The sequence below is a fragment of the Leucoraja erinacea genome, chromosome 27 (assembly GCF_028641065.1).
Source record: "Leucoraja erinacea ecotype New England chromosome 27, Leri_hhj_1, whole genome shotgun sequence".
NCBI lineage: Eukaryota > Metazoa > Chordata > Chondrichthyes > Rajiformes > Rajidae > Leucoraja > Leucoraja erinaceus.
Window position 1 is genome coordinate 615,829 of NC_073403.1, and position 17,290 is coordinate 633,118.

General features: G+C 42.2%; 1 protein-coding gene across 2 annotated transcripts in view; it reads left to right on the forward strand.

Annotated features, from left to right (window-relative positions):
• The window catches only part of LOC129710063 (zinc finger protein Aiolos-like), a 100,778-nt gene that overhangs the window by 64,758 nt on the left and 18,730 nt on the right, over positions 1 to 17,290 (forward strand). For both annotated transcript variants that reach the window (XM_055656752.1, XM_055656753.1), the window contains exon 6: positions 1,764 to 1,880. In XM_055656752.1, the coding sequence (XP_055512727.1) occupies positions 1,764 to 1,880 (117 nt within the window). The remainder of the gene's footprint in view (positions 1 to 1,763; positions 1,881 to 17,290) is intronic.

Sequence of the window (17,290 nt, forward strand, 5' to 3'; positions counted from 1 at the left end):
TGCAGACGGAAAAACAGAAATTCTGGAAGAGTCAAGCGGTATCAGTTGAAAAGAAACCAGTGCAGAAGAGGCATTCATTTTCAGCATCCATGAAACCTTGCTTGTGTGCACTGCATGCAGTTTCCAGTCTGTTCAATGTGCTGAATTATATTCAAGCTAGAATCTTTCATTCTGATACTGCTGATGCAGAAAAATAGAAAGCTTTCTGTAATAAGTCAGCCCTAATGAGTGATTGATTTTAGCCTTATCAGCTCATACAGACAGTTTAAAACCACAGGGCTCTAAAATACTGAAGTGTGCAAGCTGGGCAACATTCACTTTGAACATGCAAATTTAGTCAGAGTGTGAAGTGATACTAGGATTTGGCCGAAGGATAGTTTTGTTCTGATGCTCCCTCTGCATCTACGGTTTCCTGACAAAATAGATCTTTAAAGATCAGATGCCAGCAATTGTCATCCGGAGCTGTTGCTTAGTTTCATCAATGTCTGATGTTCTAGCTTTTCATTCTAATTCTCCAAGGACTGTGAGAACATGCAAACCTCAGAAACATGGAGCTTGAGAGAGGTTAGGCAGCAATTTTTGTTTGGATGATGATTTGTTGTTGGTGGAGAAATAATGTTTTCAGTGCAAAGTCAAGTAATGAATTGAAAAATCATTTTGCTTAGCTTTGTAATTTTGTACACAACCAAAAGGAATTTAGTCAAAAGTTAACGTGTCAAACATGATCAGAAACTTGGTTCTTTCATGATGGCAGATTTGTCATAGAAGTGTAGGGACATGCACAGGGGCATTAAAGGGCATTCAGCACTCATTTGTGCAACCATTCATGCAGGAGCTTGTCATTACAACACTCTGTCACTGCCTTAACAGGAGACAGACTTACCTGGTTCATTGCTTTACAGGTCCATGCTTGAAAGTCAATGCAGGGGATTCCTTTTGTGATTTTAGCAATTCTAGCTGCTGCACCCCATCCCCATCATTCAATGCAGGTTCCCTTCACACTCTACAAATGGCCCCAGCCAGTTGGCATTCCCATTTTCTCTCACTGCCACAGCCAGTTGCTATCGCCTCTTCCCCACTCTCAAATACAAACCTCTCCTGTGCCCTAAATCAATGATTGAGATCCTGATTCCATTCCCTCCCCACCCCACTGAGGGTACATCTGATCCTCATTGCCAGCATGATGGGAGACCTACTATACATGAACCCAGTGCACCATAGTGCTGGAGCTGGTGTGGAAAGCTTTTGGTTGCATATAGATTGTAACATAAAGGCTGTTTCCAATCAGCTGCAATATCAAGGTCAGGCAGTTTTGTACAAAGGGCAGTAAAAACAAAAAACGTGCTCTCACAGAAGTTGTGGATTCTGGGGGAGAATTCAATATGTTACCACAATGACTGGTGGCATTCTGCTAATATTGTCAGAAGACATAGATCTGAAGCCCGTCAATGGAGTTGAGTTACCAGTTGAGATTGTCCTATCGAGCAGACTCAAGGAAACAAATAGTTACTAGGTTTCTTACAGTAGATCCTAGATTCAAAATCTGTCACTACAGTCAGAGACAAAGAAACAATTGAATTTTTCTCCCCATTCTATTTTTATTATTGCACGAAGATGCCTGTTTTGTTGTTATCCTGCTGATACTATTTAATCAGATTGATTTTTTTGCTAAATGACATTGTTGCTAGTTATAGTCCTTAGTTCATATGTGTTTGTTTTGTATTCCTGTGAGATGTCTCACTGTTTTCATTTTCTCCTTGCAGTTGACAAACCATACAAGTGTAGCTTCTGTGGGCGCAGTTATAAACAGTGCAGCTCCCTGGAAGAGCATAAGGATCGTTGCCACAGTTACCTGCAGGGCATGGGTCTCTGCACGCCAGGTGAGATGACTGCATGTTTATGCATTTTCAATATGTGCTTGCACTTTTAATTCAGACTAGACCAAGTTTGGTCCCATTCCCCCGACACAATATTCCACCAAACTGCGCTTGCACTGCAACGTTTTTATATGGCAATAACAATGTGAACGCTTCTCACTCCCTCTTCACTCCCCTATTCCCTTCCTCCATTATCCTCCCTCTCCCCATCTTCCACCAACCCTCCTCTGCTTCCTCCCCTCACCACCTCCCTCCTGCCCCTCCTCTCTCTTCTCCCTCCCCTCCTCCATTACCTCGCCATCTCTCTTCCTATCCCTATCCTCCATTCCCGCTCATCCCCCTCCTCTTCACCCTCCCTCTTCTTTCCCCTCTCCTCCTCCCCCCACTCCCTCCCTCAAATCTCCCTCCCTCTCATTTCTCCTACCCTCAGTCACTCCCTCCCTCGATAACCCCTCTCCCCACCCTACCCCCCCCTCCTCTGCCTCTATCTCCCTGATCCCGCACTCCCCACCTCCCCCCACCCACCCCCACAAAAATCACAATTTTTGTTTTTTTAATGATTTTTTTGGTGTTTTTTTTTTCAAATGAAACCTCTGCTCTATCTCCCCCCCCCCCCCCCCCCCCCCCCCCCCCCCCCCACAATGAAAATCGCAATTTAAAAAAAAAATATGACGTTCCCCCCCCCCCCCCCCCGTGTACCGTTTTGGCGGAGTTTCCGGATCTTGCACGCGCGCATACAAACAAACAAACAAACAAGATGAGAGTTTTGGTGATATATTAGACCAAGTGGGACCCAATGGGTCCCTGTCACATGGGAGGGCTGGTCCCCGAACGCAATATTCCACCACTCAACCATAGCCCCCAACCGCGCAGGAGTGGCTGACGGGTTCCCGTTGTGATGCCAGAGATCCTCGTTGTGACGCGAGTCACGGAATCCCTCCCCAACTGCGCCTCGCCATCCCTCTTCCTACCCCTATCCTCCTCCATTCCACCTCATCCAGCGCTCCCTCCCTCTCCTCTTTCTGCTCCAAATTCTTTCCCCTCCACCTCCCCTCCCCTCCTCCCTCTCCTTTCCCCTACCCTGTCACTTCCTCCCTGCATAACCCCTCTCCCTCTATCCCCCTACTCCCCCACGCGGCTGAGTGGTTCCCGTTGTGACGCCAGAGATCCCTGTTGTGAAGCGAGTCACGGCAACCCTCCCCAAGTGCGCCTCGCCATCCCTCTTCCTACCCCTATCCTCCTCCATTCCCCCTCATCCTCAGCACTTCCTCCCCCCTCCTGTTCACACTCCCTCTTCTTTCCCCTCTCTTCTCATCCCCCACTCCCTCCCTCACCTCTCCCTCCCTCTTCTTTCCCCTACCCTCAGTCACTCCTTCTCATCCTCCATAACCCTTCTCCCATCCCTACCCCCCTTGACGTCATTGTGAGGTGGAAGCTGCTGTGTTTTTTAAAACAGGGTTTTTTTTAAAAATATAAATGTGATGTCATTGTGGGCGGAACTCTGCTGACGGGCAGTTTATGTAAATGAGATCCCATTGAGACATCATACACTGCTAACTGCCAGTGCAGATGGAAGACATTTTTCTCAAAGTGGGGTTTTGTAAAGTTAAAAATGTGAATAACCTGTAAAATATACCATCAATCTGAACGAAACTTGCAAAAGTACACCATAGGACAATGGTGAGTAAGGTGGGCCACAAATTGTAGCGCTATAGTTAGCAATGTACCAAAATTTGAGATTTAAAAAATCAAGTCTGCAATTTATGCCATCAGATAAAGCATAAAAAGAAGTTTAATTTGACACCTAATTCACTTTCATATCTTCAGTATTAAAAAAGGTATGGCCATTTTCATACTCGCAAATTAGCATCTTGGTTTTCCATTGTCTTAACACAAAAGCTGTGATCGAGGACAGTCAAAAGCCCATACTTTCTTAAAAATTAAGAGAACCGAATGAATTTTTCAGTTATTATAGATTGAAGCATTCTGAAACAAATATAAAACATCTTACTTGGATGACCTGAAATTAAAGCATATAATTAGTTAGTTACCTAATTGTAGCTAATTACAAAATTGACCGTGTGACGGAAATAGTAATAAACAACCAGACTGCCTTGAAAATTCAAAAATGTGATATTCTCAAGATCAGAACTTTAATATTATTGTATTATATGCTGCAAATCCGTAACAAGTAGGTAAATAAATTACAATTTCTACCAATAGACCAAGTCTTTATGGAGAAGATCAGTTGCTAGCTGGTACATTGGCATATCATAATCAGTAGCATCATCATACTCCTCAGATTGTAACCAATAAGCAACTCTGTACACCTTGTTTTTCTTCAACTTTTCAATTTTGGCATTGTAAACTACAAGTTTTTGCTCTTCAAACCACGCATGACATGCCTTCCTGCCCACTACTTTCCCATTAAGAATGTCCTGTAGATCATCACATTTGGAGTAGTCCAAATTCGGATAATCTCTGCAAATGCTGTCTAAATCATTCTCTTTTGCTGAGCATATGGATTCACAATTTTTCATTTCTTCTTCTTCAGAGACATCTATTTAAAATGTAAATGTAAAAAAAACACTGAACAGCATTAACAGAAACAAGCTATTATTTGCAGTTTTAGAAAAAAGGTAGAAATGATAAAGTTAAACGCTAAAACAAATAAGTAAATACCCAACAAAAAAATCATATTCATCAGTTTCATCAAATCAATTTAATCAATTAAATTCATCTAAATTAAATGACTAGATCTAAACATCTATCCATTTCTTAAGAAAAGGTTAACATTTTTAAATAGACTAAGTGTCCAAATGATATTCACACAAGAATTCACAATATAACATGATTTTTAAATCTCACTGTCATGAACTTATAGGCCAAATGGAAGGAATTTAATGTTTAATTACCATAAATTAATCCAGAAACATCCACTCAAAATATAATCAAAATTATTATTTTTTGCACAATACATGTGACTCAAACTGTTGTGAATATTTAGTTTAAAAATAATGATCGTGGAGAGAGAATAACACAAAATATAGACGATTTAGACGGCTTATGACATGATAATCCAAAAAAAGCAAGGATTTAAATCATCTTGCGAGTGGGTGTTTCTGGAATTTGATATATTGGAACATTGCCGTTGCAGTGAATTTTAACCCCAAATCGGCAGGAAAGACACAGCCGATCCGTCTGGGTCCCAAATAACATTTTCGCAACATAAAATTAGACCAAAGCCACCCCAAGAAGCAAGATTATATGTGAAATAAACGGCTTACCTTTTGTTTTGTCCCGTTTTTGCGATCCGTCACGTTGTAGGCGTTGAGGGCGTTCAAAGTCACTTTTTACTTTAATCCAGCGATTAAATTGTCCAGCGATTTTAAAAAAATAAAATAAACCGGGAACGGAAGTCCGATCAATTTTTATTCATCAGCTAGCAGCCCGAGGAAATCCTTCTCCGACAAGCGATACACACCTGCATTTTAATTCCCCCCCCCCAAGGCGCCAGACTTGCACGCACAGCCAGTGGCAGATCTGGAGCGCCGCTGAAGGTAGGTTTTGTAACATCACTACTAAGTGTACCTTTTTGCCATAATTTCAGGAACCCCGCACAGACAGACATAGATAGAAAAAAACAAAATAAGAGTTTTAGTAATATACTAGACCAAGTGCAGACCCGTTGGGTCTGCTCCCACAATGGTGTGATCCCCCAACCGTCTCCTCCAACGGAACTGAACCCGTTCCCAAATGTAAGATTCCAGCACTCCGCTGCCTCCCTCAGCAGTGGATTTTTAAAAAATTCCAATTTCACCTCCCTGCCTGCTGCAGCAGTTCCAATTGCAATACCAATTGGCCCTCCCCCTCCTGTTGAAGCACTTGCTGTGATATCCCATTGAGGTGAAAAGTTCAGAGTGTTCCTGTCTTGCAACTTTGTTTTGAAGTGTGTTGGAAGCTGATAGGAAGGAGCAGCCGTCCATGTAAATGGATCCATTCCGATTGGACATCTGCGAGTATTGGGCATTGTGACATCACATGATGGAACAAATCAAAAGGCAGAAAGGCAGCCGGACACAGTTTTAATATATGATAGATAGATAGATAGATAGATAGATAGATAGATAGATAGATAGATAGATAGATAGATAGATAGATAGATAGATGTCAGATAGATAGATGTCAGGTGACATTGGGTTGAAGGGCTTGTTTCCATGCTGTATAATGCTATGCCTCTAATTACTGAACAAACCTGCAAAGTGACATGAACCTTTTCATCTCCAAAACAAGGAAATGAAGAAATTCTTCTTGAGCAGATTGTAAAGGTCCTTGACTAGCTTTCATTGCAATTCTGTGGGTTTTGGGGAGGTAAATTATGCTATGAGAGAGGGTGAGTTCCTTGATTGGGAGGCAGGTGGACAGTTTGGGAAATGGTTTATTCCTTCTTACTTTTGTGTTAATCATCAATGTGCTGCCAAAAAATATACTTAAGGTTCTCAATATTATCTCAAATGGTCTTTCTCCATTTTGAGCAACCATGGCAGAAAATTCTCAGGTGTCGATTGTGATGTCACTTTTTTTTAATTGTAAAGATGAGACAATTTCTCATTTGTCCAATAGTTTAGGTGGGAAACCTGTTGGACATGAGTAGCAGCATAGCAGTAAGATATCTCTCCCCAGACAATGCCTCATGAAAGATCTATGATTCTACCAACAAGAGTCACAGAGTGCCTTCAGCATCAGGATATTGCCCTGAGGTCCATTATATTTAGCACCTACGAAGAGATTATTGGCTTCTCTACCAGATAACATCAGGACCAATGTGATGAGAAAGATATAATTAAAGTGTTCTTGAAGTGAAACCTCCACCATGATTCAATGGAAAAGAAATGTCTCCTCTGGCACCCGAAAGCTGAGATCCAGCAGAAACCCCAGACCAGCAGAAACCCCAGACCTAAAACACAGGCGATGGATGGAAAACAATGAGATGTTCCATCGGCCCACTGATAACCAAAACATATGGCGATTCTTTGGCGATGTCAGAACCATCTATGATCCCAGCACCCAATGGCCCATCCTGCTGATACCAAGAACAGATATTCACTTTGATGAGCTGTAAACTTTTCTGAGATGTAAAATCACCTGCATCTATTGTAAAATAGTATAAAGACCGCTCAAACCAAGATGTTCTGCATTGGGCAAGCACCAAGAAGAAGACAACATTTTTCTAGCAGAAATTTCTCAGGGAATTTTTTCCGAGGGACGTCAGGAAATGTGATGAGCAGACCCAATCAGCCCGGCAACTCAGGGCTTGTCCAAGTCAATGACCCAATCAGCCACTCAGGGCTTGTCCGGCAACTCAGGGCTTGTCCAAGTCAATGACCCAATCAGCCCGGCCACTCAGAGCTTGCCAAATACATACATTTCATCATTAAACTATTTGAGAACAGTGAAACAACTTTGTGCAATTATTTTGAAATGTGAAATTACAAGAGACAGAAAACAACCATTTCCTATGGAGACTGTCACATATCCTGAAATCAAAAAGGTTTTTTAATGCAATGATTATCAGAGGATTCTGGCTCCCTCTGATAGTGATCACTGTTAATCAGATAGCCAGTTGTGATTGCAAAATAATCTACCTCTGTGTATATCCCTCCATCACAAGGTAACCGCATTACATGTCAGGCAGGAAACGAGCATCTTCCTTTACTTGTACTTGTCCTCGGTGGTTTAATCTGACTTTTTTCGCCAGTTTATATCGAACAAATCTGGACACCAACTAATGGCATTTGTGACAGAACAATTTGTTTTATGCTGTGGTTCGGAATATGACAAATCATTGGTGAAAGAGCAATGAATCCTTTCTTAAAGAATGAGGTTAACACTGCTTCTTTCTTACATCTGATGCTCATTGTCCTGTTGAGTTTCCCTAGCATTTTCTGTTTTTAGAATTTACAGCACCTGCAATTTTTTTCATTAATAAATCATGAATTATTTTATGTGAAGATGATTCCAGATGGAAAAAAGCCAACTCCTTCCCAAAATATAGCAACAAGTGATTTCAACTGCAGGTCTGGCACAGGAGAGGAGGAGAGAGAATCGGTCTGGCTTTACTTGAGGTGGGCTTAATGTTGCCTCATGTTGCCTCATCAGATTCAGATTCAATTTTAATTGTCATTGTCAGTGTACAGTACAGAGACAACGAAATGCATCACCAGCACTGCGCATCTCAAATTACTGACCCACAGCAGCTCACCGACTGTGGCTGGCATAATATCAAACATAAGTAGATACGAAATACAAAGAGGGCCAAAGCCTTCATGAGCCTGCTCTGCTCTGCTATCTAGTAAGATCTCGGATGATTCTATGTCTCAAATCCATTCACCTTTACAAATCCCATATCCTCAGAAGCACAAAGTATTTGTCAATACCTTCTCTGCAATACTGGAAGGCTTCGGTCTGCATTAATTATTCATGTTGCCTGAGACTTTATTAATATCATAAGGTCATAAGTGATAGGAGTAGAATTAGGCCATTCGGCCCATCGAGTCTACTCCACCGTTCAAACATGGCTGATTTATCGCCGCTCCTAACCCCATTCTCCTGCCTTCTCACCATAACCTCTGACACCCATACTAATCAAAAATTCGATCTATCTCTGGTTTAAATATATTCACTGACTTGGCCTCTACAGCCTTCTGTGGCTTAGAATTCCACAGATTCACCACCCTCTGACTAAAGAAATTTCTCCTCTTCTCCTTCCTTAAAGAACGTCCTTTAATTCTGCGGCTGTGACCTCTAGTCCTCATAGACTCCAAAGCAACACTCAGCAAAATCAATAACCCCACTCTCACCATCGACGGCACCACTGTCTCCCCATCTCCCCAGGCCCGCAACCTTGGTGTGATCTTTGATTCCACCCTCTCCCTTGAGCCTCACATCCGCCATGTCATTAAAACCTCCTTCTTTCATCTCCGCAACATCGCCAAACTCAGACCCTCTCACACTGCCCGCTGCTGAAAGACTCATCCATGCCTTCATCTCCTCCCGACTGGACTATTGCAACTCACTTCTCCTTGGCATCAGCTCCACCTACATCAACCGACTCCAACTGGTCCAGAACGCAGCCGCCCGACTCATCACCCACACCAAATCCTGGCATCACATCACTCCAGTCCTCAAACAACTTCACTGGCTTCCCATCTCCCACCGGATCACCTACAAAATCCTGGTCCTCACCTACAAAGCCCTCCACCATCTGGCCCCCCCATATCTCACTGACCTCCTCTCCCCCTACCAGCCCTCACGGTCCCTCAGATCCACATCAGCCGGTCTCCTCTCCATCCACAAGTCCAACCTCCGCAGTTTTCGGGACAGAGCCTTCTCCAGGGCAGCTCCCAGGCTCTGGAACTCCCTCCCCCAACTGATCCGCAATTCCATGTCCCTCACCATCTTCCAGTCCCGCCTCAAGACCCATCTCTTCACCTCTGCCTATCCTTAGCCCCACGTCCCCCTCCCTTTTCATCTGTGCTTGAATTGCCTCATATTGTGTTTTGAATTGAATTCTGTCTTTACTTTGTGTACTAGTCATGTCTCTACTATTTATTTCATTCCTCTTACATGTTTTTCCTCTACCTGCTAATTTTTTGTAAGGTGTCCTTGAGACTCTTGAAAGGCGCCCATAAATAAAATGTATTATTATTATTATTATTACTGTCCCATATCATAGCTGATATTGATTGTCACTGCCACTCATATAATGTTTCTACTTATCAATTAGCTTGCATGTTGCACCAGTTAACAGTTCTGCAATCATCACACTGTACGATTACCACATTTGATCTTTATCTGAGCACCAATAGATGCTTGTAATCATTTATTTGGTTGACACCACGGGTATCGCTAAAGATTCCATGGTATTATTCCATTGTAGGAATTTGAGGTGAAACTGGTCCAAATCTTCCAGTTGCCGGGAGGTTCCTGGGGAGCAGCAGAATTGTAGATGTTACTTCCTTGTTTCAAAAGAGGTACAAGGATAAACCCAGAAACCGCAGGCTATATGTGTAACCTTAGTGGTGAGAATCTTGTTTGAATCTATAATCTAGAGCAAATAAATATCTTTGGACATCAGTGAATTAATATATGAAACCAAATAGTACAGTACCCATTAAAAGGAAATAATACAGAGGAATTTATACTTCTTTTAGTTTTTTAACGAAAGGGCTGATCAGCTGTTTAGTATATAGATCGGCATAAGCCAATTGATTAATTAGCTTCTAATTGGCTCAGCAACAAAACTGAAGTCCATGAAATAAGAGGATCATAGTCATAGAGTGATGCAGTGTGGAAACAGACCTTTCCAAGTGATACCCTTCTCAACATCGCTGGCCGGTGCAGACTCGGACGACCGAAGGGCCTGTTTCCGCACTGTATCTCTAAACTAAACTAAAGTAAAAATCAACTTTTCCACATGATACACTTATTCTTTGATTTCTTTCATTTTCTAGTCTATCAGTTTCCCCACTGCCTATTACAGCTCTTTGTGGCAGAGAAAATCAAAATCAGCACTCAGCAAAAAATAAGTTTCCAGTCAAAAACTCAGCCCAAAATGGTCAAATTCCATTCTCTTCACTGGGGAAACAGCCTCTTGCATTTTTGTCAGAATCTAGTATGAATCAATGAGAACATTCTTCAATTCCTATGTATATTGGCCAGTCTTGCTCCATCTATCCACACATGACAGTGCCTCATCTCACAAATCAAACTCATGATTTTTGTTACACTGTCTCCAAAATGTATCCTTCAGAACAATATTCTGCAAGTGAACTTAAGAACACTTGTTCTCTGGCCACCTTGCAATAAAGGCCAATCTTCCATTTGCCAATTAAATATTTCCTTCCCCTCTCTGTATTTCTCTGCTCCACATCCCATGAGCCAAAATGCTGAGATCTCACCACACATCAATATTTACTTTTCACTGTTAAAAGATTATCTTGTTATTCTGTCTTCTTACCAAAGAGAATCACCTCTCATTTTTCCACATACTCCATCTGCCATCTTCTTGTCAACTTATAGTCATAGAGTGATACAGTGTGGAAAGAGGCCCTTCGACTCAACTTGCCCACACTGGTTAACATGTCCCAGTTACACTAGTCCCACCTGCTCGTGTTTGATCCATATCCATCCAAACCTGTCCTATCCATGTACCTGTCTAACTGTTTCATAAATGTTGGGATAGTCCCAGTCTCAACTACCTCCTCTGGCAGCTTGTTCCATACACCCACCACCCTTTGCGTGAAAATATTATCCCTCTGATTACTATTAAATATTTTCACCTTCACCTTAAACCTATGCCCTCTGCTCCTAGATTCGCCTACTCTGAGCAAGAGACCATGAGTGTCTATTCCTCTCATGATTTTATACACTATAAGATCACCCCTCATCCTCCTGCGCTCCAAGGAATAGATTCCAAGCCTACTCAACCTCTCCGTATAGCTCAGACACTGTAGTCCTGGCACCATCATTGTAAATCTTCTCTGTACCCTTTCCAGCTTGACAACATCTTTCCTATAACACGGTGCCCAGAACTGAACACAATACTCCAAATGCCGCCTCACCAACGTCTTATACAACTGCAACATGACCTTCCAACTTTCATATTGAATACTCTGACTGATAAGGGCCAATGTGCCAAAAGCCTTTATGACCACCCTATCTACCTGAGACAAGGAACTATGCACCTGCACTCCTAGATCCCTCTGCTCTACAACACTTCCCAGAGCCGTACTATTCATTGTATAAGTCCTGCCCATGTTAGACTTCCCAAAATGCAACACCTCACATTTCTCTGTGTTAAATTCCATCAACCATTCCTCAGCCCACCTGGCCAATCGATCCAGATCCTGCTGCAATTTTTCACAACCATCTTCACTATCTGCAAAACCACCCACTTTTGTATCGTCTGCAAACTTGCTAATCTTGCCGTGTGTGTCCTCATCCAAACCATTGACATAGATGACAAATATCTCAGCACCAAACCCTGAGGCACACCACTAGTCACAGGCCTCCAGTCCGTGAAGCAACCTTCCACCATCACCCTCTGCTTCCTTCCATAGAAACAGAAAAACATAGAAAATAGGTACAGGTGTAGGCCATTTGGCTCTTCGAGCCAGCACCTCCATTCAATATGATCATGGCTGATCATCCAAAATCAGTACCCCATTCTGCCTTTTTCCCCATATCCATTGATTCCCTTAGCCCTAATAGCTAAATCTAACTCTTGAAAATATCCAGTGAATTGGCCTCCACTGCCTTCTGTGGCAGAGAATTCCACAGAATCACAGCTCTCTGGGTGAAAACATTTTCCCTCATCTCAGTCCTAAATGGCCTACCCCTTTTTCTTAAACTGTAACCCCTGACCTGGACTCCCCCAAAATCGGGAACATTTTTCCTGCATCTACCCTGTCCAATCCCCTTAGAATTTTATATGTTTCTATAAGATTCCCTCTCATCCTTCTAAATTCCAGTTAATACAAGCCCAGTCGACCCATTCTTTCATCATATGTCAGTCCCGCCATCCCGGGAATAAACCTGGTGAACCTACGCCGCACTCCCTCAATCGCAATAATGTCCTTCCTCAAATTAGGAGACCAAAATTGCACACAATACTCCAGGTGCGGTCTCACCATGAAGCCATTTTTCTATCCGTTCAGATATCTCTCCTTGGCTCCCATTTGATCTAACCTTCCAGAGCTGCCTGCCATGCAGAATCTTATTGAATTATTTGTTGAAGTCCATATATACAACATCTGCCCTCATCGACCTTTTTGGTCACCTCTTCAAAAAACTCAATCAGATTTGTGAGACATGACATCCCATGTACAAAACCATGCTGACTATCCCTAATCCGCCCTTGTCCGTCTAAATGCCTGTATATACTATCCCTCAGAATACTCTCTAGTAACTTTCCAAGTACAGATGTTAAGCTCACTGGCCTATAGTTCCCAGCATTTCCCTGCAGGCCTTCTTGAATAGAGGCACATTTGCTTAACTTTTCTATACCTTTCACAAACTCTTGCTAGCTCCTGATCATCTCATTTTGTCACCTGTCAGTCTCAGTGCAGATGGCGCGACTACGTGTGGATCGTAAAATGGTGATGCCAACAATGTATTGTTCTCGGAAAAGACGATCTTTTGCAATAACCATCTCATCAGTTGATGCCGATAACAGATTTCTTACTTAATGAATTTCATCATCAGACTGTGTAGTTGAAATTTGAGTAAATGACTAACTGGACCAGTCAGCCTTTCATTTCTCTGTACCTACCATTAATCTAAAGGTTAAAAATGTGATTTTATTTCCCTTTATGTAAAATTTCCATTTTATTAAATAGGGCACTACATTCAGATATGATCACATCACATTCCTCTATATAGGTCACAGCATCTGATAGGCTGTTACATTTTAACATGCTGTTAGATTATTTTTATTTTTCAGTTTAAAGTGTATCGTCGCAGCAGTTCTCCAGTAATTAAACATACTTCTGTAGTGTTGAAAAGTATTGCTTGCTCCATGCTGTTCTGAGATGGGTCTTCCTGCATACTAATCAGAGGTCAAAGGCTTATTATTTGTTTTGAGCTTATAATGTCATCTTAATACGTCCTTAATCAATTTTACGTATCTGCATGTTTACACAAGGAATGAATCGAAATGCTGAAAATCTGAAATAAAACAGAACATACTCAGCTGTTTAGAAGCATCTATAATGAGGGAAACAGTGGATTATTTCAGGTCAATGACCCTTCATTCTGGTACTGACGAAAGACTATCAACATGGATAGTCATCCTGGGATTCTCTTCACAGATCAGTACTTCCACCATTTTATGTTTTTTAACTCTGGCATCAACTAACGTTGGAAGAGCACAACATGGAACATGTATTTCAATTGTATGTCATGAGTGTAATTTAGAAGATTGAGGTAGAAGTGGGGGATTCCATGAATGCCCTTGTCTGGATGTAAAGTCAGTAAATAATCAAAGTGACAGGCATCACAGGTGCTGCATTATTCATTCTTGCAAACAATTAAACCTCCATGTACTGGAGATAACATATTGGGAAAGATTGGCATTTGTATTGCTTTATTATTGACTTTGTGTGCTATCTAGTCAAATCATACTGCAGATGAATACAATCAAGCCGTACAGAAGTACAATAGATAGTGCAACGAGAAGAATACCAGAGTGCAGAACAGTAATAGTCTTACAGCTACATGGAAATTTGTACCAATATAAAACATTCAAGTAGGATGGAAGATCTGTACTCCACCCTTGCCCTAGGAGAGGACCGTTCAATAGTTTGATAATAACAGGGACATACAAGTTGCTGCTTGATGGAAGATGCTACTTTTCCCATTTCAGATCCACCCAAACAAGTCATACAAAAGGTTCAACCTATCCATTCTGCTGTGCACCTGGATCGCAGGGCACGTGAGGGGACACAGCTTAGACTCATTTTTCTGTTACATTCTTCCCATCCCACACTCAATGCTCCCCTCCGCAATTTACAATTTCCCAGACGACACCACTGGAGTGGACTGGTTATCAAATAATGATGAGAGGGAGTATAGAAAAGAGGTTGAGAACCATGTATTCTGGTGCCAGCAAGACAAAGGAGATAGTGATTGGCTTCTGGGATCTAGAAGTGCAGGAATATAGTTCCATGAAGAGGCTTTTGGTACATCGGCCTTCATCAGTCAGAGTATTGAGTATAGAACTTAGGAGGTTATGTTACAGTTATATAATACATGGTGGGGCCACATTTAAAGTATTATGTGCAGTTTGGTCACCATATTACGATAGGAAAGATGCTGTCAAGCTGGAAAGGGTGCTGAGAAGATTTACGAGGATGTTGCCAAGACTCGTGAACCTGAAGTATAGGGAGAAGTTGAGCAGTCTAGGACTCTATCCCTTGGAACGCAGGAGGATGAAGGGTGATTTTATAGAGGTGTACAACATTGTGAGAGGAATAGATCGAATAAATGCACAGAGTCTTTTGCCCAGAGCTGGGGAATCAAAAAACAGACATAGGTTTAAGGTGAGAGGGGAAAGATTTAATAGAAATCTGAGGGGTCATTTTTTTACACAAAGAGTGGTAGGTGTTTTGGAACGAGCTGCTGGAGGAGGTAGTTGAGGCAGGTACTATTGCAACATTTTAGAAACATTTAGATAGGTACATGGATAGGACAGGGTTAAAGCGATATGGGCCGAACGCTGGCAGGTGGGATTAGTGTAGATAGGACATGCTGGTCGGCATGGGCATGGTGGGCCAAAGAGCCTGTTTCCATGCTGTATGACTATCACCTTATCACCAGCCACATCGAACCTACGGCCAAGAAAGCAATACTGCCTCAGAAGGCATGTTCTCATCAAGTTCTGCACAGGAGCCATAGAAAGCATTTTATACAAATGAATCACAACATGGTTTAGGAACAGCTCCAGGCAAGACAGCAAGATATGTCAGAGAGGTGTGGACATTGTCCAGACCATCACACAAACCTACCTCCCTTCCATTGACACCATCTACACTTCACACTGCCGTGGCAAGACCAGCAGCATTATTAAAGACCAGTCTCACCCCAGTCACTCCCACGTTTCCCATCTCCCATCAGGCAAGAGGTACAGAGGTTTGAAAACGCACACCTCCAGATTCAGGGACAACTGAACCGTCTCTCATCAGATAGAATGTGAAACTGACCTCCCATCTACCTCATTGGAGACCTTTGAACTATCTTTAATCAGACTTTATCTTACACTAAATATTGTATCCGTTGTCTGCACTGTGGACAGCTTGATTGTAATCATTTTTAACTTTTTTTTTGACTGGTTCACATGCAAACAAAAGTTTTTCACTGTACTTTGGTACACCTGACAATAATAGCCTAACTAAACTAAGTTGTATGGGAATATTTGCGGACATGGGGATAATAAATAGGCGATCTATTTTGGCCATCTTGCAACTGTGAAGACACAATATTGGCAAGTAGCAATTTAAAGTAAAATCTCCAAATGCTGGAAATGTCTAATAAAGAAAGGCATAAAGAGGCTGACTTTCCTGCACTTATGGAGAAATATCTACCTGTCACTAGTTCCCGCCCCACCACTGAAAGTACTATTTTGAATCATCAATAAAATAAATGGAAAATACGCCACTTTATTTTTTAGAGCGATTTCAGTAGCAGAATTCTTCCTACTTGTCACCGAGGTTCTTCCAGTTAATTAACAGATGTATTCTTCTTTATAATATTTTGGCATTAATCATATAAACTCCCCGGTTCAAAAGATGTTGAATATATTCACATGAGTTCTGTCTGTTGTACAGCTTCTAAGCTTGTGATTCTTCTGCAGAAGTGTCAATTATAGAACAGTTATCCTGCCCTGTTGGTGCCTTTATACCAAGCTAGAACACTCTTACTTTACAATAGAAATAATTCAAAGTTCGTATGAAGGAACTCTAACGTGGGCAGGACCTACACAGTGTATGGTAGGGCTCCAGGGAGTGTTGCAGAGCATATAGATCTTGGCGTGCAGGTGCATGGTTCCTTGAAGCTCGAGTCGCAGGTAGATAAGGTGGTCAAAAAGGCTTTTGGTATATTGGCCTTCATCAGTCAGAGTATTGAGTATAGAGGTTGGGAGGTCATGTTGCAGTTGTATGAGACGTTGGTGAGACCACATTTAGAGTATTGTGTTCAGTTCTGGGCACCATGTTATACGAAAGATGTTGTCAAACTGGAAAGGGTATGGAGAAGATTTATGAAGATGTTGTCAGGACTAGAGGGTGTGAGCAATAGGGAGAGGTTGAGTAGTCTGGGACTCTATTTCCTAGAGTGCAGGAGCATGAGGGGTGATCTTATAGAGGTGTGCAAAATCATGAGAGGAATAGATTGGGTAGATGCACAGAATCTCTTGCCCAGAGTACGTGAATCGAGGACCAGAGGACATAGTTTTAAGGTGAAGGGGAAAAGATTTAATAGGAATCTGACGGGTAACTTTTTCACACAAAGGGTGGTGGGTGTATGGAACAAGCTGCCAGAGGAGGGAGTTGAGGCTGGAACTATCCCAACGTTTAAGAAGCAGTTAGACAGGTACATGGATAGAATAGGTTTGGAGGGATATGGACCAAACGCAGACACGTAGGACTAGTGTAGCTGGGACATGTTGGCCAGTGTGGACAAGTTGGGCCGAAGGGCCTGTTTCCACGCTGTATCACTCTGACTCTATAACTGCAGATGCTGGTTTACACCGTAGAGAGGCACACAAAATGCTGGAGTAAATACTGGAGTCAGGCAGCATCTCAGGAGAAAAGAAATAGGTGATGTGTCAGGTCAAGACCCTTCTTCAGACAGAGCGT